Source organism: Castor canadensis, chromosome 4 (assembly GCF_047511655.1).
Source record: "Castor canadensis chromosome 4, mCasCan1.hap1v2, whole genome shotgun sequence".
NCBI classification, from domain to species: Eukaryota; Metazoa; Chordata; class Mammalia; order Rodentia; family Castoridae; genus Castor; species Castor canadensis.
The window spans coordinates 135,012,667-135,037,701 of record NC_133389.1 but is presented as its reverse complement, the minus strand read 5'-3'; the positions used below and the strand labels follow the sequence as shown (position 1 = coordinate 135,037,701).

General features: G+C 36.6%; 1 protein-coding gene and 1 pseudogene across 2 annotated transcripts; both read right to left on the bottom strand.

The window, feature by feature from the left end:
• Nucleotides 1-2,989: 2,989 nt before the first annotated feature.
• Nucleotides 2,990-24,663, bottom strand: Dusp19 (dual specificity phosphatase 19). Of its 2 annotated transcripts, XM_074071235.1 has the most exons (4): nt 24,317-24,662; nt 18,767-18,813; nt 12,328-12,480; nt 2,990-3,412 (listed from the first exon to the last, which is right to left on the bottom strand). In XM_074071235.1, exons 1-4 carry the CDS (start codon nt 24,537-24,539, stop codon nt 3,173-3,175), a joined length of 663 nt encoding a protein of 220 aa, XP_073927336.1. In that variant the 5' UTR covers nt 24,540-24,662; the 3' UTR covers nt 2,990-3,172. The 2 variants fall into 2 exon arrangements, with proteins under 2 accessions (XP_073927336.1, XP_073927337.1); XM_074071236.1 differs by lacking the exon at nt 12,328-12,480 and having other exon boundaries at nt 24,317-24,663.
• LOC141422849 (U6 spliceosomal RNA) lies at nt 5,853-5,952 on the bottom strand (annotated as a pseudogene).
• Nucleotides 24,664-25,035: the final 372 nt, after the last annotated feature.

The window sequence follows — 25,035 nt, the reverse complement described above, 5'->3', positions numbered from 1 at the left end:
CTCCCTGTATAGCTATCCTTATCTCAATAGAAAAAAAACCCTTGTTCCTGCCTATTATTGCTTATACTCTCTATACTCTCTCTTCAACAAAATTAGAGACAAGGGAAAAATAGTTTCTGCTGGTAGCAAGGGGGTGGGGGGGAGAGAAAGGGGGTCGGGGGAAGGGGGTAGAAATTACCCAAACATTGTATGCACATATGAATAAAAGAAAAAAAGAAAATGCTAGTTCATGAAAAAAAAAGGTCCTTCACAGAGCAAAATGTTTAATTTTGATGAAGTCCAATTTACAAATTTTTTTATGGATCATAAGTTTGATACCAACTTATAAGGAAGTTCTGACATGCCTTAAATCCCAAAGATTTTCCTCTGTTTTTTTCCAAGAAGTTGTACAAGTTTACATTTATGTGTATGCTCCATTTTGACTAAATTTTTTTTTTGCCTATGGAAGTCCAGATGTCCCATTGTCCCAGCATGATTTATGAAAAGGCTATCTTTCCTCCACTGAGTTACTTTTACACCATTGTCAAAAATCAGTTGAGCATATTTGTGGGTCTAGTTCTGGATTCTCTGTTCTGCTATTGGCTCTGTGTTTATCTCTTTCCTAATATTATACCATCTGAATTACTATAGCTAAATAGTTAAGTCTTGAAATCAGATACTTTATTCTTTTTCAAAATTGTCACAATTCTTGTTCCTTTTGTACATTTTGTCTATATAAAATCTCAATGGGATTAGGATAGGAATTTCACTAAACATGTATATCAACTTGGGGAGAATTGACAACTTTATCATGAGGCTTTCAACCCATAAACACAGTTCTCTTCATTTATTTAGATCTCCTTTGATTTCTTTCATAAGCCTTCCATATTTTGAGGAAATTAGGTCCTGTACACATTTTGTTAAGTGTACACTTAAGTATTTCTTCCATTTTTGGTGAGTGTGTGGTGATGGTGATAGCAAATGATATATTTTTAATTTTGGTGACTCTCATTTGTTGCTAGTCTATAATTCTTCCTGTGACCCAAATAAGTGCTTAACCTATTCTAAAGATATGGTCTGTTTAGAGAGAAAACTTTATTCCTGGGCTACTCATCAACTTAAAAAAAAAACTGAGTGCCCTTTAAGTCACCATAAAAAGAGGAGTGGTATAGGAGGGAGAATAATGGAGGGGATGAACCAATTCAGGGTATAATACATGTATATGTGGAAATGTCACAAGGAAACTCCCTCAATAACTACTATAATCTTGGGGTTTTTTTTTAAATGAAGGATAGGAAGGTAAAATAGGTTCTACCCCAGGGGTGGGTATAAGTGGGAAGGTGGAGGGCATAAGAAAAGGGTAAGGGAGGACCAATATAGTGAAAGTATTTTGTGTTCATTTATGAAAATAAAACAATTAAACCCACTGAAATTGTTCTAAGAAGGGGAAAAGAGGATAAAGGAAAAAAGATGGAGGGAATGAATCTGATTAAGATTAAGCAAAATTACCTCAGTACCACCAAAAAAAAAAAAAAAAGACTAAGTCAAAATTGATGCTGAAAGCACTTCTGTAGCTGAGACAGAAGGTACATGTTTAAACTGTAACCAGATCACTGCAGGCAACAACTAAGTGTACAACTATAGGCTATGAACAAATTATAGCAAAGCTAAATATGATGACACTTAAATGGCTAAAAACTAAATAGCACTCAGCCAAAGAAAATGTATTTAAATCAGTGCCCTCATATGAATGGTGTAGGCTCTCCCAGCATACCCTCAGCAGAGCCATTACACATCAGCTTCTTATTTAAGGGTATTCTTCCCGACTTCAAATAGCTCCCTATATGTTAAATATAGGTAGCTGCTTCTTCATGGAGGTAAGGAATTCATAGCATTGCACGGCATGGCATCTTGTCAGATTGTAAGCAAAATCAAGACACAACTAGTAATTATTGCTTCTAGTTTTTGTTCATGAGATGTACAGATGTACACAATGCACAGATGTACACAATGTATACTTTCCAACTTATGTATACAGCATTTAAGAAGAGCTCAAGGCTTTTTAAAATAAAATCTAAATGGCAATCATAGTTCCTAAGTCATAAAACGCTACCTGAAAACTACTAAATAAATTCTGTTAATTAGTATAATTAATTTCAAGTACAATTTGTGAAGAAAAAACTTCAAAATCTTGGAGCAAATTTATAATGTGTGAAGTTCAGTGTAGCTAATATGGAAACATTAAAGAAAAAGAAAAGAGAAACTATTTGAAGCCTCTGGCCAGAGATAATTGAAATAATGTTCTTTCAAAATCATAACTTTTCTTTCCTTAGAAGTATGTTCTCTAGTAAAATACTGAATTATAAAACAGATCACTGAACAGAGCATGTCTACAAAATGATCTTTCAGTATAAAACATTTTCCTACAGACCCGGTGAGACCAAAAATAGAATGCTAGGCACCCAAGATAAAAAGCACAAAATGTAAGCGAACATAACACTCAGTTAATGAATCATAAACTTGTAATAACACAAACGAGAGCATCTACACTAATATCTAAAAAATAAAAAGAAGTGTTAATAAGATGCAGATAAAGAAGTACAGAATTAAATTAAAATGAAAAGTAGGAATACTTTCATCAAAGGATTTAAAATGCTTTTGAATACTGAAGCCAATATATAAATGATGTATGAGCCTTTGATTCTGTTACTCTTATGGAAGGTTGAAGTTATTCATTTTTAATCTTAAAAATATTCTTTACACAAAAAAATTGTTTCCCTCTAAAATAGTAAGTCAAGTAGCACTTCAAGTTTTGTCCTTCATGAGAACAGGTTCTGGAGTAGATAAATACTAAAAGACTCCTTTAATTGATGTATTATTTCCATGCTTTAGTATAGATTTTAAATTTAAACCTTTTTCTTCTACAAAAACTAATGATTGCTAATGTATTGTAATTCCCCTTAGTAATTCAAAGAAATACTTAACATTATTATAACAAAAAGAAAATATTTAAAATCTAAAAATTTATTTATACAGTAGCTCAGGACAACCAAATCAATCTTTATTTTATTTCCACTTGTAAAAGGCAAGAGGGAATGATTTTTTTTTCTAGTTTACTCTCCAAAACAGAAGAAAGATGGCTCCCTAAGCCAAGTTAGAAGTTCCATTTGTCCATCATCTGTTAGAATGAAACTCATGAAGTATTGTCCCTTTCCACTTCTGGTATTTTGTCATACTTATTGCTTTCTTTGCTCTCTTGATATGTACGAAGCTGCTCCATGAAGCCAGAATTTGGACATATGGAAGGCCTTGCATTTTTCACCAAAGAAAAAGCACTAGTAAATGAGATTTCTTCAGAATTCATCAAGAAGCCTATGACTATTGTAGCAGCCCTAGAAACTCCTGCATTACAATGGACAAGAACCACACCATCCTGCAATAAAAGAGGAAATTTTCCATTATTCATTTGAGAAAGGTTATTACATCAATTACATATTCTTATGCTAGTTGAAATTATAAAAATATTCCACTTTGTTGATTTATTTGACTAATAAAAATATAATCATTGCAAGCAACTAATGGAAAAATCAATCAATTAATCCCACCCAGAAGTGAAATGCTATGATGATGTCTTTGGAGCTGTGAAACAATATCATTTATAAAAACTAAAGCCTAGGAACTTAGTAGCATATAGATGAGAAAAAAAAATCACCTGCAACATATACATGGAAACATAAGCAAATCATAATCATAAACTAAACAGAAAACTAGAAACATTCCAGGTACACATAGTATTCCCATAAAGAAACTAGTGCCGGCTGAGGTGTGGCTGGGTAGACTGCCTGCCTAGCAAGTGCCAGGCCCTGAGTTCAATACCACTAAAAAAAAAAAAAAACAAAAAAACTTGTGCCACTGACTAGGAAATCTATACATAAAATCAGGAAAGGAAAAAATTTTCTAACATCGGACATTATTTTATTCTGGAAGGAAAATATTTACATTTATGAGTTGGTAAAATGATGCCATGAATAGCTTGTAAGAATGTGAAACAGAGTAAGTAATCAGACACCAAAATGAGGTCAATAAATGAAAAACGTGTCAGATAACTTGCAAATGATACTTTCCAAGTGAAAAGGGACACAGTGCAAGACCAATGCTGATGGGGCTAATATTGCATTAATAATGAATGTGATAGATCTGATGGAACAGCATTGATACAGCTTGGCCTATCTCAGGCTTTTGAAAAGTTAATGATCTCAATGAAATGTGGTGAACTGTGAGCACACCCTGCAGAATTAAACATTCCAGTTACTTTATTTCTTGACTATTTGGTACAAAAAAGGAAAGGAATAGGGGAAAGAAAAAGACAGTACTACCTGAAATCCTCTACACAAAGCACACATGAACAATACTCTTGCTGTGACTCACTCTCTTATTTTACACTTGCAAGGCAGTTTTCTCACATTCATGTATCTGTGGCAAAATTCCTTTCCTTGACCCATTGTAACAAATATGAAAGTGCATCTCTTTTCAAGAATGATTAGCAACAAGATTAATCAATACTTTGAAAATTCTCAAATCAAGAAAGATAATTAAAATTATTTTCTTATAGTTTTTTATGATTCATGTTCAAACTTTATTTCTGCACAAGAAAAGCAGAACAGTATTTACTATATACTTCTGGAACTTTTCTCACTTTATAGCAATAGCTCATTTTAATGACTTAAGATGTTTAGGAATTTTATTATAATAATATGAAAATCATTAATGTACATCAGTTAATTCAAAACATTAATTATATATTCCACAGAAGCTTACAGTCATAAGCCTAATAAGAGAAATCCTTAAATGCCAGTTTTTACTATGCCCAGGCTATATACTAGTTGTTTTATGATGCACACACATGCCCTTGAAAATGCATTTTCAAGTCTTATATATTTTCAGTCTTATATACTGAAAACAGCTCATATTCTAAAATTTTAATATTATCTTCTCCCTTCCTACTTTCTTTATATAACAGCTGGTTTCTACAGCTTATTTATTTATTTATTTGAGACAGGGTCTTGCTATGTAGCCTGACTGACCTCAAACTAGCAATCCTCCTGCTTTTGTCTCCCAAGTCCTAGGATTATAGGCATTCACCACCATGCCAGGCCTCTACAACTTTTTGTTTGTTTGCTTTGGGCAGTACTTGGGTTTGAACTCAGGGCTTCACACTTGCTAGGCAGGCACTCTACTGCTTGAGTCACTCCACCAGCCCTATTTTGTGTTGGGGTTTTTTGAGATAGGGTCTCGTGAACTATTTGCCCAGGGCTGGCTCCAAACCACCATCCCCCTGATTTCTGCCTCCCGAGTAGCTAGGATTACAGGTGTGAGCCCCCAGAGGCTGGCCCCTCTACAACTGTTGATTTACCTACTTCTTACCAGTATTCCTGGGTATTATATTATCCTTGGAAATATTTCCAGGAAAATTGTTGGCTTTATATCACTTTTCTAGAACTCAAAATAATGATAAATATTTATAAAATAAAACTTTCCTTTGCATTTGCTGTGGTCTTCTGCCTAGAAGACCTTTGCTCTTCATGATGTAGCTAACTCTAGCTTCTATACTAAAATTGCCTCTCTTCAAGTGAGATGAGGGCAGGAGGAATGTCTGATCCATTTTATATACCTAGTAATTAGTTCAATTCTTCACATACAGCAGGTATTCCATAAGTATTTGTGAAGTGAATAATTTGTTGTTCATTTCTATGAGGAAATTGTGTTCTCTCAAAAATTTAAATCACCATTTTGCTAAGGACCGGTAGTATTTACACTATGACATTCCCATTTTATAGTTTCCTTTCTTTTCACTCTCACTACTAGGGATTTTTTTTTTTATGCAACACTTCATGAATTTGTGTGTCATCCTTGTGCAGGGGCCATGCTAATGTCTGCATCATTTCAATTTTAGTTTATGTGCTGCCGAAGCAAGCAGGGATTGCTATTCTTGACAATATGTGACCACAAAGCCACCATTACAAAAGATTCTGCAAGGGATTCTGCACACAGAAAGTGACACCCAACTTAACCATGAAAAGGCAGGCAGCACCAAACCACAGGATAAGAAAAAGCAAGACAGTAGAGAGTAACATCAAGTTAGGTACACACAATCAAACCTTCAAACAACTAAGACAACTAAATGGCAGGAATCACCACATACCTATCAGTACTAACGCTTAATGTTAATGGACTTAATTCACCCATCAAAAGACACCGTTTGACAAAATGGATTAAAAAAGAAGATCCAACAATTTGTTGCTTACAGGAGACTCATCTCACCGACAGAAATAAGCATATGCTTAGGATGAAAGGCTGGAAGAAGATTTACCAAGCCAATGGCCCCCGAAAACAAGCAGGAGTAGCAATACTTATCTCTGACAAAGTAGACTTCAAACCTACATTGATCAAACGAGATAAAGAAGGACATTCCATACTAATAAAAGGGGAAATAGACCAAAAGGAAATAATAATCATCAATCTGTACGCACCCAATGTCAACGCACCCAATTTCATCAAACATACCTTGAAAGACCTACAAGCATATATAAACGCCAACACAGTGGTTGTGGGAGACTTTAACACTCCATTATCATCAATAGATAGGTCATCCAAACAAAAACTCAATAAAGAAATCCAAGATCTAAAATATGCAATAGATCAAATGGACCTAGTAGATGTCTACAGAACATTTCATCCAACCTCTACACAATATACATTCTTCTCAGCAGCCCATGGAACCTTCTCCAAAATAGATCAGATCCTAGGGCACAAAGCAAGCCTCAGCAAATATAAGAATATATAAATAATACCGTGCATACTATCTGACCACAATGCAGTAAAAGTAGAACTCAACAACAAAAGTAAAGACAAAAAACATGCAAACAGCTGGAAACTAAGTAACTCATTACTTGATGAAGAATGGATCATCGATGCAATAAAAGAGGAAATTAAAAAGTTCATTGAAGTCAATGAAAATGAAAACACAACCTACCAGAACCTATGGGACACAGCTAAGGCAGTCTTGAGAGGAAAGTTTATAGCCATGAGTGCATATATTAAAAAGATTGAAAGATCCCAAATCAATGACCTAACGATACATCTCAAACTCCTAGAAAAACAAGAACAAGCAAATCCCAAAACAAATAGAAGGAGAGAAATAATAAAAATAAGAGCTGAAATCAACGAAATAGAAACCAAAAAAACCATACAAAGAATTAATGAAACAAAAAGTTGGTTCTTTGAAAAAATAAACAAGATCGATAGACCCCTGGCAAACCTGACTAAAATGAGGAGAGAAAAAACCCAAATTAGTAGAATTAGGAGTGCAAAAGGGGAGATAACAACAAACACCATGGAAGTCCAGGAAATCATCAGAGACTACTTTGAGAACCTATATTCAAATAAATTTGAAAATCTTAAAGAAATGGACAGATTTCTAGATACATATGATCATCCAAAACTGAACCAAGAGGAAATTAATCACCTGAATAGACCTATAACACAAAATGAAATTGAAGCAGCAATCAAGAGTCTCCCAAAAAAGAAAAGTCCAGGACCTGATGGATTCTCTGCTGAATTCTATCAGACCTTTAAAGAAGAACTGATACCAACCCTCCTTAAACTGTTCCATGAAATAGAAAGGGAAGGAAAACTGCCAAACACATTTTATGAAGCCAGTATTACACTTATCCCAAAACCAGGCAAAGACACCTCCAAAAAGGAGAACTATAGGCCAATCTACTTAATGAACATTGATGCAAAAATCCTCAACAAAATAATGGCAAACTGAATTCAGCAACACATCAAAAAGATTATTCACCACGACCAAGTAGGCTTCATCCCAGGAATGCTGGGGTGGTTCAACATACGAAAATCAATGAACATAATAAACCACATTAACAGAAGCAAAGACAAAAACCACTTGATCATCTCAATAGATGCAGAAAAACCCTTTGATAAGATCCAACATCATTTCATGATAAAAGCTCTAAGAAAACTAGGAATAGAAGGAAAGTTCCTCAACATTATAAAAGCTATATATGACAAACCTACAGCCAGCATTATACTTAACGGAGAAAAACTGAAACCATTCCCTCTAAAATCAGGAACCAGACAAGGATGCCCACTATCTCCACTCCTATTCAACATAGTACTGGAATTCCTAGCCAGAGCAATTAGGCAAGAAGAAGGAATAAAAGGAATTTAAATAGGTAAAGAAACTGTCAAAATATCCCTATTTGCAGACGACATGATCCTATACCTTAAAGACCCAAAAAACTCTACTCAGAAGCTTCTAGACATCATCAATAGCTATAGCAAGGTAGCAGGATATAAAATCAACATAGAAAAATCATTAGCATTTCTATACACTAACAATGAGCAAAATGAAAAAGAATGTATGAAAACAATTCCATTTATAATAGCCTCAAAAAAAATCAAATACCTAGGTGTAAACCTAACAAAAGATGTGAAAGACCTCTACAAGGAAAACTATACACTTCTGAAGAAAGAGATTGAGGAAGACTATAGAAAGTGGAGAGATCTCCCATGCTCATGGATTGGTAGAATCAACATAGTAAAAATGTCGATACTCCCCAAAGTAATCTACATGTTTAATGCAATTCCCATCAAAATTCCAATGACATTCATTAAAGAGATTGAAAAATCTACTGTGAAATTTATATGGAAACACAAGAGGCCACGAATAGCCAAGGCAATACTCAGTCAAAAGAACAATGCAGGAGGTATCACAATACCTGACTTCAAACTATATTACAAAGCAATAACAATGAAAACAGCATGGTACTGGCACAAAAACAGACATGAAGACCAGTGGAACAAAATAGAGGACCCAGATATGAAGCCACACAACTATGAGCAACTTATCTTTGACAAAGGAGCTAAAAATATACGATGGAGAAATAGCAGCCTCTTCAACAAAAACTGCTGGGAAAACTGGTTAGCAGTCTGCAAAAAACTGAAACTAGATCCATGTATATCACCCTATACCAAGATTAACTCAAAATGGATCAAGGATCTTAATATCAGACCCCAAACTCTTAAGTTGATACAGGAAAGAGTAGGAAATACTCTGGAGTTAGTAGGTATAGGTAACAACTTTCTCAATGAAACCCCAGCAGCACAGCAACTAAGAGATAGCATAGATAAATGGGACCTCATAAAACTAAAAAGCTTCTGTTCATCAAAAGAAATGGTCTCTAAACTGAAGAGAACACCCACAGAGTGGGAGAAAATATTTGCCAACTATACATCAGACAAAGGACTGATAACCAGAATATATAGGGAACTTAAAAAACTAAATTCTCCCAAAACTAATGAACCAATAAAGAAATGGGCACGTGAACTAAACAGAACTTTCTCAAAAAAAGAAATTCAAATGGCCAGAAAACACATGAAAAAATGCTCACCATCTCTAGCAATAAAGGAAATGCAAATTAAAACCATGCTAAGATTCCACCTCACCCCTGTTAGAATAGCCATCATCAGCAACACCACCAACAACAGGTGTTGGCGAAACCCTCTTACACTGTTGGTGGGAATGTAGACTAGTACAACCACTCTGAAAAAAAATTTGGAGGCTACTTAAAAAGCTAGACATGGATCTACCATTTGATCCAGCAATACCACTCTTGGGGATATACCCGAAAGACTGTGACACAGGCTACTCCAGAGGCACCTGCATACCCATGTTTATTGCAGCACTATTCACAATAGCCAAGTTATGGAAACAGCCAAGATGCCCCACCACCGACGAATGGATTAAGAAAATGTGGTATCTATACACAATGGAATTCTACGCAGCCATGAAGAAGAACGAAATGTTATCATTCGCTGGTAAATGGATGGAATTGGAGAACATCATTCTGAGTGAGGTTAGCCTGGCCCAAAAGACCAAAAATCATATGTGCTCCCTCATATGTGGACATTAGATCAAGGGCAAACACAACAAGGGGATTGGACTATGAGCACATGATAAAAGCAAGAGCACACAAGGAAGGAGTGAGGATAAGTAAGACACCTAAAAAACTAGCTAGCATTTGTTGCCCTTAACGCAGAGAAACTAAAGCAGATACCTTAAAGCAACTGAGGCCAATAGGAAAAAGGGAACAGGTACTAGAGAAAAGGTTAGATAAAAAAGAATTAACCTAGAAGGTAACACACACACAGAGAAAATCAATGTGAGTCAATGCCCTGTTATAGCTATCCTTATCTCAACCAGCAAAAACCCTTGTTCCTTCCTATTATTGCTTATACTCTCTCTACAACAAAATTAGAAATAAGGGCAAAATAGTTTCTGCTGGGTATTGAGGGGGGGGGGAGAGGGAGGGGGTGGAGTGGGTGGTAAGGGAGGGGGTGGGGACAGGGGGGAGAAAGGAACCAAGCCTTGTATGCACATATGAATAATAAAAGAAAAATGGAAAAAAAAAAAAGAAATCCAAGCTAAGAACGGTTTTAATTAACTACTAGCCCAAATTAAGGTAAATTTTTTAATTTAACATGTTAAAAAAAAGACCAGGTAACTTGTATAAACTTTATCCTACTGGTAATAAAGAGCCAGTGCAAAAATTTTTTAATTCCAAAGCTTATTAATTACTCAATTGCCCTCTTTCCTTTTTAGATATTATTGTCCTCTCCAATTTTTACTTGCAACGTGTATACCTCTTCCAATTTTAATATGAATATGAATGATATATTTATACTTTACCATCTGTGGCATTATTCTATATCCCCTTTGAGGAACAGCTAACAGAATTATATCATTTTCTTTTAACACTATTAAGTGGTACACTGGAATGCCACAATCTATATACATTTTCTTGTTTTGTTTTTAGAGACAGATTCTCACTGTGTAGCCCAGGCTGGACTCAAACTCACAATCTTCCTGCCTCCACCTCCGGAGTACAGTGTATGCCGCAATGCCTGGCTACACCTAATCATTTCTCACAATAGAACAGAATGGCCAGTATTAGGCTTTGAATTAGAAAACTTCTCCCTTTGCTTCCATGCAAATATCTGCTATTCAATAAGGTTGATGAGCAGTAAAGTTGATTAGTTTTATATTTACTGGGTATACTAGTGGGAAGGCACCTAGAACAGTTCTAGGCACATAAAGCACACAATAAATACTATTAATTGAAAGAAAGGGAGAAAAAAGGGAAGGAGAGGAGAAGGGAAACCATTAGACCAGAACTCAATTAAACTGGATTCTAATCCTGCCCATGTTAGGTGCTCCAGGGGAATTACTTCTCTCTGCAAGTGCTTCTACTTTTCCTATCCATCTTAAATTTTTTTTTTTCTCAACAATACTGGGGTTTGAGCTCAGGGCCTTGTACTTACTAGGCAGGCACACTATCACTTAAGTCACACCTCAAGCCCTTTTTGCTTTTGTTATTTTTCAGATAGGGTCTCAAATTTTTACTTAAGTTGGCCTAGACCTTGATCCTCCTACTTACACCTCCCATACAGCTGGGATGGCAGGCGCTTACCAGCACACTAACTGTTTCTGCTGTTATAGGGTCTCGCTTAGTATTTGCCTGGGCTGGCATTGAACTGCAATCCTCCCAATCTCCATCTCCAGGGAAACAGGACTACAGGTGTGAGTCACCAGGCCTGAATATAAATTTTGTAAGAATTACTTACTGAGTAAAAATTATGCCATTTCAAGGCATAATTATTGATAATAGCCAATCTAGAAGTCCTGTCTGTTGGAGTGCTGACTTGGATCCAATACCAAGATTGAAGGGTTATATTGTCTGTTATTATTCTAAAGTTACAAAACCAATGAACAAATTTCTGATTAGCATTTTCATTTCATTGCAGTAAAACAATGAACATTTAGCCCTAAGACTGACTTAAATTTCTATTATTAAATGCATAGATACATAATGCCTACCTCAGTCTTTAAAATAAATGCACATTAATCATCATAAATACACTAACCAGACAAGAGCAGCCTCTACCCTGTGGTTCACTTTGTTATCGTACGAATTATCCAGAAGGCAGTTGATTATAAATCATTCTCAAAAGAAATCAAACTACACATTTACACAGGAAAATTCAGCAAGTAGAGAATTTTATCTCCTAACATTTCTTAGTAAAGCATAAGAAGATGAGAACCTGAATAAATGTGAAAACTGAAAAACTGAAGGAATTAATGAATACTGTTGGAGGGAAAGTTTCATAATGGTTCTTTACAGATTCACTCAAAAAGAATAAAGACTGGGGAGGTGACCTATACTTTTGAATTTTTGCTTTTGAGAAGCTGGGGATCAAAACAAAACTTACCTTAATTCTTGCTTGCTCAATAAATTCAAAACATTCTGGAAAATAAGACAGGATATTGGTTTCAGGCAGATCCAATATGGAAATGTTTTTATATGTAAACTCACTGAGGAAAGCATTCTCAACTCCATATGCAACATTGAGAATGTGAGTCACCTTAAAGAGAAAGAAAAAAGATGATTTTTTTAAAGCCCCATGAATTAGAATATCTAAAAAGAGACCTGAGATGTTGGTATCTATAACAATAATAATAAAAAAAAATTAAACATGACTCGAATGACAACTCCTGCAGAAAGCCTTCTCTGACTGGCTCCTTCCTCACCAACTGTGCTCCTTCTATATTCTCTCATAGCCCATACATTTGCTCCTACCACTTTGAGATTGTCTCCCTTACTGCATTAGAAGCTTCATAAAGGTACACACCATGTTGAACCTACTATTATAGGTACTGTGAGGGAGCAGTGAGCTTAGCAGAAAGTGCTTTCAATATTTGTTGCACAAATCACTGAATATAAGTAGAAGTATACATGGTATACAACTCCCCTTTCAATAATTAGCTCCCCCCACCTTTTATTGGTGGCACTGGAATTTGAACTCAGGGCTCCAAGCTTGCTAGGCAGTTGCTCTACCACTTGAGCCAGTCCCAGTTCCCTTTTCTTTCATATTCTTTACTAGTAAAATTGTTTTCAACTGTGCTGTACATTAGAACCACACAGGTAAGTTTTTAAAGACTATTAATGCCACAGGGCCATAGATTCAAAGATTCTGATAAATTAGTCTGGCTGAAAAGTGAGGTGAAAAAGGGTCATGAAAGATTTTTTTTCCAGATGGTACACTCAAGCACCTCTTCCTACTCTATCTATATATTTGAGTCCCTTTCCTATCATGTGGAAAGCTCCATATGGGAGTCCATTAAGACTGTCCATTCCTGGTGGGGTAATTCATGCCTATAGTCCCAGCTACTTGGGAGGCTAAGGTAGGAGGATCTAAGGCCAAGAGTTCCAGACCAGCCTGGGCTACATAGCTAGATCATGTCTCAAAAACAAACAAATACATTCATTAAGAGAATCCAGGGGGCTGATAGAGTGGCTCAAGTGGTAAAGTGCCTGCCTAGCAAGCATGAAGCCCTGAGTTCAAACCTCAGTACCGCCCAAAAATAAAAAGAGTATCCAGGGTTGGTGACTTAACTCGGTGGGACAGTGCTTGCCTGAGATGGATCCCAAGGAAGGGGATGGGGAAAGGGAGGAAGAGACAAAGGCACAGAGAAAGTGAACAATTCCTGCTATACAGTGAGACACAGTAAGAAGAATGGAGGACAAATGCAGAGGGCCAGCGGTGGGGGGAAGAGGGAGGATATCTTGGGTATCCTTCCATTCCCTGGTGCCAGTCTCTGGTGAGGCATGACCATCATGCCTTTTTGTCCAGAGATTCCCCCTGTTTGTATAGTATTGGTATATTGTCTATTTAATCAGTTCTCTGAGAAACAGGTGGGTTGTTTTCAATAATTTGTTGTGGTGTACAATGCTGCAATTTTAACCTGGAACATTTATATGTTTCCATCTTCCAACGTGTTTTATTATAATATACCAGGTACTCAAACACCTTATTAATAATTCAAGTATTATTACTATTTCTAAACATTAAAACTAAATTCCTATAGAAATTTCTGAAGTGGTCCTCCACAGTAGAATTTCTACTACTTATAGTACTTTATCTAAATTCTAAGGCATCACTTTGAAATGTGCTGTGCATTTAAATTAAAAAACAAGTTTGCTTTGCATTATCTTTGAACTTTTCTAGAAACCCTCTGTTCAGCAACTTGGTTTAGCTTTGCTTTCTCCAGGCATTATTAACAGCAGGATCTTTTTTTTTTTTTTATTCATATGTGCATACAAGGCTTGGGTCATTTCTCCCCCCTGCCCCCACCCCCTCCCTTAACACCCACTCCGCCCCCTCCGTCTCCCCCTACCCCCTCAATACCCAGCAGAAACTATTTTGCCCTTATTTCTAATTTTGTTGTAGAGAGAGCATAAGCCATAATAGGAAGGAACAAGGGTTTTTGCTGGTTCAGATAAGGATAGCTATACAGGGAGTTGACTCACATTAATTTCCTGTGCGTGTGTGTTACCTTCTAGGTTAATTCTTTTTGATCTCACCTTTTCTCTAGTTCCTGGTCCCATTTTCCTATTGGCCTCACTTGCTTTTAAGGTATCTGCTTTAGTTTCTCTGCGTTAAAGGCAACAAATGTTAACCAATTTTTTAGGTGTCTTACCTATTCTCACCCCTCCCTTGTGTGCTAAAGCTTTTAGCATGTACTCAAAGTCCAATCCCCTTGTTGTGTTTGCCCTTGATCTAATGTCCACATATGAGGGAGAACATATGATTTTTGGTCTTTTGGGCCAGGCCAACCTCACTCAGAATGATGTTCTCCAATTCCATCCATTTACCAGAGAATGATAACATTTCGTTCTTCTTCATGGCTGCATAAAATTCCATGTGTATAGATACCACATTTTCTTAATCCATTCGTCGGTGGTGGGGCATCTTGGCTGTTTCCATAACTTGGCTATTGTGAAAAGTGCCGCAATAAACATGGGTGTGCAGGTGCCTCTGGAGTAACCTGTGTCACAGTCTTTTGGGTATATCCCCAAGAGTGGATATACCCAAAAGAGTGGATCAAATGGTAGATCAATGTCTAGCTTTTTAAGTAGCCTCCAAATTTTTTTCCAGAGTGGTTGTACTAGTTTACATTCCCACCAACAGTGTAAGAGGGTTCCTTTTTCCCCGCATCCTCGCCAACACCTGTTGTTCGTGGTGTTGCTAATGATGGCTATTCTAACAGGGGTGAGGTGGAATCTTAGTGTGGTTTTAATTTGCATTTCCTTTATCAGCAGGATCTTTTAAACAGCCTCTTTTTTCACATCACCAATATGAAACTGAATTTGAACTAGTGTGTCATTAAGAGGGAAGAGATGATAAAAAAAATTAGCCAATGCAAAAATTTATCACATTCTAGTTATCGTTTTACTCTGAGGAATGATAATTTAATAATAATTTGCTAGTTGAAGTAAGACTTTGAAATGTGCTTACATTCGTTAAAATATAGATAAATGAGAGTTCCTGTTAGGAAATCTAGTGATTCTTGTATTCTTACACAATTCAGGTGTCAGGTAGCAATAAGTATAACAAACTAAGGAGATTCCAGTTTAAACATATGTCAGTAAATCGACAAGTAAAAATATCAGGCTAGTAAATATGGAAAATATATAACAGACTAGTTAATGATTGATTAGAAGTATTTTCCTTAGAAAAATAATTACAATTATTTACCACTTTTTTTTTTTGTGGTACTTGGGCTTGAACTCAGAGCTTCATACTTGCAAGGCTGATACCCTACCACTTGAGCCATTCCTCAGACCCCATTATCTTCAATCAATTTTTTATCTTCCATTTTTTTTTCAGAGCTATGGTGACAAAAATTAAAAAAAAAAAACCAACAAAAACAACTAGGTCTTTATACTCTAGAAGTTGACTAAATAATAAGGAAGGGTAAAGCACATTCACTGATGGAAACAATATAAGGCAGAAAGTATTACGAGCTAGGAGAGGAACAAAGAGTTAATAGGCCTAAAAGGAAAGAGTAGATTTCTGAACCTGCTCCCCACTGGGGGCCTTCACATTTGCTATTCTCTCAGCTTCAAGTGTTCTTTCCCCATCTAAGCTGTGGCTGTCATAAGGCCCCAGTGAAATGTCCCACCTTCAAAGCTTAGCTCAACTCAAGACAACCGCTTTCCCCCATGCCCCGTATTCACCGTTTCCTTCTGCCTTATTACAATGAATGATGTGCTCCTACATCTTTAAATGGCTCACTCTAGTACCTGAGCTTGGTAACACCTCCTTCTAGTCATAATTCTTACTTTCCTGTAACTTTAATTCCTACCATTAGCCTTTAAAACATGCTCAAAACTCTGGATCTCCCTCCTTTGACCTTGCCATCACCTATGGTTCTGCTTGACTTTGTTTTCTACCTTCATTTCTTCACTGCCTCTCTACTTCTTGATCTTCTGAAATCTAGGTTTGGCTTCCAACTCAAATCAAACTGTTCCCACTAAAGGCAGTAATATCATTGTTCTCACAGAGTCCAAAGAACATAACTTAGTCCTATTTGTACTTAAACACTGCAGCACCTGACACTGCTGACTCTCCTTAAAACATTTTTTGGCATCTGTGACACCACATTTTTTGACCTCTCTTAGCTTCTCCTTTGCTCCTCCAGATTCTTCTTCCTTTAGTCAATCCTTATGAATTGGTATCACTCAAACCTGCAGGTTCTGGTAGAGTTCTAACATAGGCCTTCTTCTCTGCTTACCTTAAATCTTCTTCACGGTAATTTTACCTACTTGATGACTTCAATCACTATTTATAAGCTGAATATTCCTAAATCTGTATCACACTTCTCCTCACCTCAGACCTCATACATCAATTTTATTTAGATGACCCATGGCATCTGAAATTAAAGATGGTTAAAACTAGCTAAGCATGGTGGTACATGCCTGTAATTCCAGTACTGGGAAGGCTGAGGTAGGAAGATTGAGAATTTGAGGTCAGCCTGGACTACATAGCAAGACCCTGTCTCATTTAAAAAAAAAAAAAAAAAGTAAAAAACTGAGCTCATTGTTTTTCCTCTAAAACCAGTTCCTCCCACTTTGTGCCCCATCTCATGGAATGACACCATGCTACTTAGCTACCAAAAAAAGTTAGGTATCAGCCCAGACTTCTTCTTCTGCATCATCTTCAATTCCTCCTGCCCCATAAGTAATCAATCACTAATATGGGAGCAGTTTGTTCTCTAAAAAGACCCTCAAATCTCTTTATCCCCCCTGTATACTAATCTATACTACCATCATCTTTCTTTTAGATCATTACAGTACCTTCATAACCAGGCTCCCCAGTTATGCAATACTCCAATCTGTTTCCCACATTGCATCCAATGAACCATCTTTCTAAGATGCAAATTTGATCCATTTACTTCCCTAGGTAAAACCTCTCATTGGCTTTCTACCATGCTTTTGATGGAGTCCAAATAACTTAGTTTGGCTTACATGGTGTTCTGTGATCTGGCTCATGGCTACGCCTCTTGCTTGTTTCTTGGTACCCTTTTGTTCACACTTTCTAATCTGGGGTACTGAGCTTCTTTTCTGTCTCTTTAAGCATCAGCTTTCCTCTTGCATTTTCTGGGCCTTCACGCACCAATTTATCTGAACAGTTTTCTGTCTGCTCCTTCCCCAGTCCCTTCAGAGCAAAACTTCAATATTACTTTTTCCAGGAAACCTTTCCTCACTCTCCTAACCTCAACAAAACAAAACAAGCCTAGGTTAAGGGGATCCTCTTCACTTCTGCATCAAAGTACACAATATGAAAAAGCTACTTGTCTCCTCCCTTGCTGCCCCTCAGGGCATTAGTTTCCTGTGAATAGGAATCTCTTGTACTCCTCATGTATAGCAATTCTATAACCTGAAATGGTACTTGACACAATAGTAGATAGCTAAATTTCTTTTGAGTAAATACTGAAAGTCGTAAATCACAACAGTTGTATGAAGGACGGTGGAAAGAAATAATAATAGGGAAGAAGTAGTATGTGAACTGAGACTCAGGCATGCATAGGTCTTTGACAAGCAGAGATGAGGGAAAGTCTATTCCACACAGAACTATGTTAAGTAAAGGCAAGAAAGGTGTACTTCCAAGGCCATATTAATGAGGTTACAAGAAGTACACTAAGAATATAAAACTGGAAAGATGGATTGCAGATCCACATATGTGAATTAGGTGCAATTATTTTTGCAACTTTATTAAAATGAAAGTGAAAATATTACCAATTAAGTTAAAATATACATAAAATACACAATACAATTGTTCCTAAGTAAATATAATAATTAAAATAGTTCCTACACAGGTGCCAGTAGCTTACACCTGCAATCCTAGCTACTCAGGAGGCAGAGATCAGGAGGATCATAGTTTAAGGTCAGCCCCAGCAAAAAGTTAGTAAGACCCCATCTTAAGCAATAGTTGGACACAGTAGTTCACGCCTGCCAACACAGCTTTGAGGGAAGCTAAGATCAGGAGAATTATAATTCCAGGTCACTCTGGGTAAAAAGTTCACAAGAACCCAGCTCAACAGAAAAAGCAGAGTGGTGGCGGCATCTGTAATATCCCAGCTACTACAAGAGGTATAAATAGGAAGATTGTGATCCAGGCCAGCCCAGGGCAAAAGCCAGAACCATCTCACAAATAACCACAGCAAAGAGTGTTGAAGGTGTGGCTCAAGCAGTGCTCCTACAAGCACAAAGCCCTGAAGTTCAAACCCCAGTACTGCCAAAAAAAAAAAAAAACAGAGAGAGAGAAAACAATCCTACACGTGCTGCCAGACTTGGAGCATTTTTACCTTGTGCTTTCTCAGTGTATCCAGATCACGAGCAGCGTCTTGTGACCCTATAAGAAATAAGTGATAGCCCTGAGCATAAATGTAACTATTATGACCTTTTATGTAAGTGTGTGATAATTCTGTTAACCGAGCATTAAAAAACAGTAACTCGTAGGGACTTCAGTTCAATTTTCTAAAAGGCAAATCATCACAAAATATTGGTGCTATTCATCATAAAATGTTCATCTTTTATATGATCTTAGACTTTCCACTTCTAAGAATTTATCCTAAATGATGTTGTAATGATTAGCTATAAGGATGCTTATCATAGTGTTGTTTGTTGGTAATACAACAAACAGAAACAAAAAATAACTAAAAGCTCACTATGGAGGCTAAGTTAAATAAAAGATGAGTACAATTATGTAATGAAATATATACAGTCCACAGCACTATTAGAAATAGAAACGAAAAATATTTTCAGCATGGATACATGTTCTTAATATGGTAGGTAATAAAAGTAGGTTAAAAAATATCATCATATAAAAACTAAAAATATGTGTATGCTTAAAAACAGGCAGGAAGTATATGGAACAAAATATTAACTGTAGAGTTAAATGTGATTTTTTTCTAAATATTCATTGTATTTTTTACAATAAACATCTCTTCTTGGTATTAAGGAAATCAGACACCCACAAGACGACTTAATGCCAGCTGGTTTGAGAATACTCAGCATCATAGAGGCCTATAGCATCCACCTACACTTCATGTACCACTCTTACAGTCTGTCTGTCTAAGGTGGCTTCTAGATCTCCCACACTTGGAAACTGGCTTGTTAATAAGCAAATTCCTATGGGATATTTGTTAAAATAAAACAAGTTTCACAATTTTAAAAATAAGGCACTTATATTTAAACATTTTTAAGCATTTTACCTTCCTAATTTCGGGTCTATTTCCATAAACAATGTTTTTCTCACCTAATTTATCCAGGAAATCAGCCAGCTTTTATTATATGATTGTGGGTAGCTGAGAAGCCAGCAAGTATACTATTTGGCTGGGCAGGTAGAGTGGCTCAAGTGGTAGAGCATCTGCCTAGCAAGTGTGAGGTCCTGAGTTCAAACCCCGGTACTGTCAAAAAAAAAAAAAAAAAAGTATTAAGACTGGAGGTGTGGCTCAAATGGTATAGTACCCACTTTGCAAGCACAGTACCCTGAGTTTATGGCCCAGTATCATAAAAAAAAAAAAAAAAAAAATCCCTGTGCCTTGAGAGCAGCTTATCTACACTGTTTGGCCAATATTCTCTAGATAATACCAGCTCACAGGCTCTTACTAAGCCCATGTTTACTTTCATATTACTTAAAACTTGGCCTGTCAAAATATTAACATTTTTAAAAACTGGATGGTGGATATATAATTGTCTGTCATATTTTCTGTAATTTTCTATAAATTTGAAATACTTAAGAATTTAAATAAATTCTCAGTTTTCTACTGTAGGAAGGCCTACCTAACCATCTCCAGGGAGACTATAGGTTAAAATAAATTAACTTAGATTTGATAGTTCAATATGCATGTCATGTGTTAAATAATTACTTTCTTCTTTTTTTAAATAGCAAAAACTGAACATGACTTAAATGAAATTTTTTCTTTTTTTACCCTAAGCAACATCAGATGCTTAGATAATTTTCACTAAACACACCCACACACATCAGTACCAAACACAGAATAGGTCAATTGTATTTTAAAGCTGGCTACCGTATTTTCAAAGTGACTTCTACAATGACTGTGTTGGCATTAGTTAATTCTTGAGATCAAAAATGTAACCTGTGTGTTCTTCCTTTCCGAACAATGAAAAAATTAAATAAGTATTCACAGTATGGGGAAATAACTTAAGTCATTGGAAACGGACTCAGAGAACCAGCTTATTTTTCATGTAAAACTTGTTAATATTCAGTTCAAGTTAATTCTCTCTAAATTCTAGATATGCAGAATTTCTCCAATTTTAAATGAATGCTTTATGTTGCAGTCAAGTGTTAAGCTTTTAATGGAAAAAATGAACACTGGAAACCATATAATCATTAAAATTTGTTATTTTAAAAACCTTTGTTTTGAAAAACTAGAATGTCATTCTTTTGCATATTATTTTAAGTGAAATAAAAAAAACCCAAATACCAGTTTTAAGAAGTTAATGATTTTAACATTGGTTACATGAATCTATACTTGTGTTAAAACCCATAGAACTAGTAAGAGGCATGGTGAAGCACACCCGTAGTCCTAGAACTTGGAAAGGGGATAATGGAGGATTGAGAGTTCAAGGCCATCGTGGGCTACATAGTTAGCCTGTGTCAAAAAAAGTTGTGGGAAAGAAAAAATAAAACAGACTCACAGAACTATAGCAAGTCAGTTTTACCTTATAATTTTAAAGAGTTGATCAATAAGAACACAACTAAACAAGCTTAATAAGAAAAAAGAGATTTCACAATGATAGAAATCATTGTAATATTCATTATCTTAGGTAAGAATTGTTACACCGTTAGAGATGAGGTAACTCATTTAGGAAGAGTATATATGTTATTGACACTGAGACTTCTAACAAGTTCAGTGTTTTGCAATTATAAAATATGAATCATAATATACAGGTTATTTAAGATCTCTAGAAACCTGTCTCTACTTTTCAAAGAAACCATTTTAGTAAAAATATCAAATGTGTAAGTTTTGGTATAGCATGTCTTCCTAATAAATCACTATTTTCATAATCACAAAATGAAACAAAAAATTATTATGTTATAGAAGTAAATAAATAATAGTCTAAATAAATGTTTTATTTGAAAAATGTATAAGAAGTGAATTCATCAATGACAAAATAGAAGCATAAATTACTATGAGGATTAGATAACATATTTGTGAAAGAATTTATACAATTAAAGAACCATACCAAGTTAAAGTATTACCAGCCTCCCAAGAATATCAGGCTTCCTAGATCTCAGAAACATAAACCTCATAAAGTATCTCAAGCTTTTCATCTGGAATTGAAGAGACTTCAGAATGTTACCAGTTTAGACTTCTTAATAGAATGAACATAATAAATAATAAGAGCACCTTTTAACTACCCAGAAGAAACAGGAATTCTATTTTTTCAAATAAAATTGAATTTAAGAACTAGTGATTTTTGTTGTAAAAATATGACTTTTGTAATCTAGGGCGAAAATGCTTAGTAAGATTATTTACTGGCCTGTTAGATAGTTGAAGTGCTTTTATAAAGATTTTTGAAACACATTAACTGTTTAGAGTTTGCAAACTAACTAGAAAAAACAGATTACATTTTTACACCTCTTTCATTTTCTTTATTACCCGCCCCCCCCCAAATAAAAGTTCTTTAGCATACAGTGCTAGAAGAAACCGTGCCTCTTTAGGGAGATGAAGGAAGTTTTTTAAAATTAAGCTAGAAACAACCACAATTTCCCAGAGAGAAACTAAGTCTAGACAGAAACAACCCCTGCATTATTCATGCAGAACTTCAGATGTAATTATCCACGGGCCCTTGGGAACAAGGTATATATAATCAGGCAGAAAAAGGTCCCTATGTTTTTCAGAAGAAAGAAGGTTGTGACTTACGAAAGTGTCCCATTTCCCGATCTGGAGAGAAAACTAGTTTCAAAAGTCCCTTCCAGAATTCTTCTAGTACTCTGGAGAGGGTTCCAATCCCAATCTGAGAACACTACCTTGATCATTTCACTTTGGGTAAATCCACAAGGAAAAATAACAAGCAAAGTTCACGACAACTCTGAATTGATGAATAACTAGAATTTTTACCATAATTATGTTAAACCATTATTACTACAATGGAAGCCAGATAACTGACATATTGTCTTTCCTAGATATGGGAAGCCTTGGGTGAACCTTCCAGATTAGCTAAATAAGTCAAGTAATTTTTCAGTGTTAATTTGGTGAGAACATGGCATAATTTTCACTGGGCTACAAAAACTAATTGGAGATATTTATTCAGTGAATTTAAAGATAACCTTGTAACAATTCATAAAATACATACTACAATAATAATTTATACGATCTATGTGAAAACCTTTCACAACAATGTCAGGACAACCCTATGAAATAAGTAGATACTGTTACTTCAGTTAAAGCAGTTAGCTTTTGTAGGACTAGAGAGGATAAAGGACTTGGACAGTCTAATTTAAGAATTATACACAGAACAGAGCTGAAAATTCTAACTTGAAATAGTCTAGTAGGATGATAGATAGTAGGAGTCAATCAGACTTGGGCTTGATACTCAACTCTGTTATTTACTAGGTGAATTGCCTTGCACAAGTTACTGAACCAATCTCAAATTCCAGTTTCCATTTGTAAAATGGAGCTGATAATCCCTACTTAGAGTTCTTAAAAGGAGTGATAGGCTGTGTGCAGATTCACATGGTAGCTGGGTGCTCTTTCTACTCAAGAATGCCTCAGTTGTATAAATACTGACAAGCCATTTAATCTTTCCAAGTCTTCATTTCTGTATTCATAATGAAAAATGATTCAGAACTACAGCATGAAGTGGTTCTTTTGCTTGCTTGTTTGTTTTAAGAACACCATACTGGCCAGGCATCAATGGCTCACACCTATAATCCTATCTATTCAGGAGGCAGAGATCAGGAGGATCACAGTTGGAATTCAGCCTTGGCAAGTAGTTTGAGATGCTATCTCAAAAAACCCATCACAGAAATAGGGCTGGTGGAGTGGCCCTGAGTTCAAAACCCCACACTGCAAAAGAAAGAAAGAAACAACAAAAAAACCCACTGCACTACCCAGGGAGGCTCAAGCCTTCAATCCTAGCTACTTGGGTGTCTAAAATTGGGAGGATCAAGGTTTGGCCAGGGCAAATACTCTGTAAAACTCCCATTTCTAAAATAGACCAAAATTGATTGGAGATGTGACTCAAGCAGTAGAGCACCTGCTTTGCAAGATAGAAGACCTGAGTTCAAATCCCAGTCCCACCAAAAACACCATACTATATCCTGGGCAAGTACTTTTACAATCTTGCTTCTTTTCTTATGCAGGCTATGCCTGCAAAGGGATTCAGTATGTCCATATTACAAGAAACCATAAAACCATCTGACTCATAAATAAAATAAAAGCCCTCCTAAACATTCCAAAAACAGAGACCATGTGCAGATGTGGCCAGGGAAGGCCAGTATTCCACATGGCCTGTAACAGCTGCGCAGGCAAACACATGACTGCAACTGTCAACTTTTCTGTAACTTTAACCATTGTCACTTGTTTTGCCTGATAAAAGCATTATTTTTTAATTTTTTTAAAAATGCCTTTGAAAAGAAAATACAATATAGAACTTAGAAAAATAGGACAAGAGCTGTTCTAAAATTCAAATACCAGGTGCTAAGTGCTACTAGACTCGATATACTGAGGAAAAAACGTTCTGATTGCTGCAAGTTGCACATCCAAAGGGAACACTGCACCTCCCGGCCGAACAGCGATATACACACTGCCCCACATACGGGGTGGGGTGAGAAAGCCACCCAGTGAAGGGACTCACCGACTTAGTGGCAGTCACATACTCACCCAGAAGCAACCATGGCTTAACAACGCCAACCTGCAGGTCCGAGCTAAGGTCCTGCACATAGCCACAACCACCCCCACCGCTCGGCTCTACTTCTTCCACATGAATTCTGGCATCTTTCCATGTTTCTATAATTTTCTTTCCAGTTAGCGTTGTCACTCGGGTGCACTGCTTCCTGAGATTATTCCGGGAGAATGCTTTAATTTCCTGGGCTAGGGAGTGCATCACATGAGCAGTAGCTGGGAACAATACGAGTAAACCCAGCAAGCACAGAGCAGGACTGGGCGGCTCGTCCCGCGTTGCTCCGGTAATAAATACCGCCCCCCCCCCCACCCCCCGGCGCGTGCCCCTCCAGGTGACAGGTACGCCCGCGCCTGAGGACCTGCCCGTCCGGCTCCGCCTTTTCCGGCGCCGCGATGTAAGGCGAGGTTTGATTGGCCGCTGAGAAACAGGCGCTGATTGGATGTCGCTGCTTCTTCCTATGGGCGGAGAACCTGCGTTATGCCTAGAAGCAAGAGGCGTCACAGGCTGGGGACTTTTCCTATTGTTGCTGTTTGAACATTGCTGCGTTATGCAAGCAGAATGGTAAAATATACGGCTTAATTGAAAAGAGAGCTGATGTCTCCTGACTTTTTAAATGCGATGACCTTCTGGAAAGGTTCGATTGGTGTCACTTCATGGTAGTGGGCATGAATGACACTCCTGATGGTGAGGCCAGCAG

What these genes read in the sequence shown, in the direction of transcription:
- Dusp19 (XM_074071235.1), bottom strand. Translation starts at nt 24,539, where the DNA reads ATGCACTCCCTAGCCCAGGAAATTAAAGCATTCTCCCGGAATAATCTC. An exon ending in TAAGCCATGGTTGCTTCTGG is followed by an intron (nt 18,814 to 24,316) that starts GTGAGTATGTGA and finishes TATTTCTTATAG; the next exon opens with GGTCACAAGACGCTGCTCGT. An exon ending in ATACACTGAGAAAGCACAAG is followed by an intron (nt 12,481 to 18,766) that starts GTAAAAATGCTC and finishes TTTCTCTTTAAG; the next exon opens with GTGACTCACATTCTCAATGT.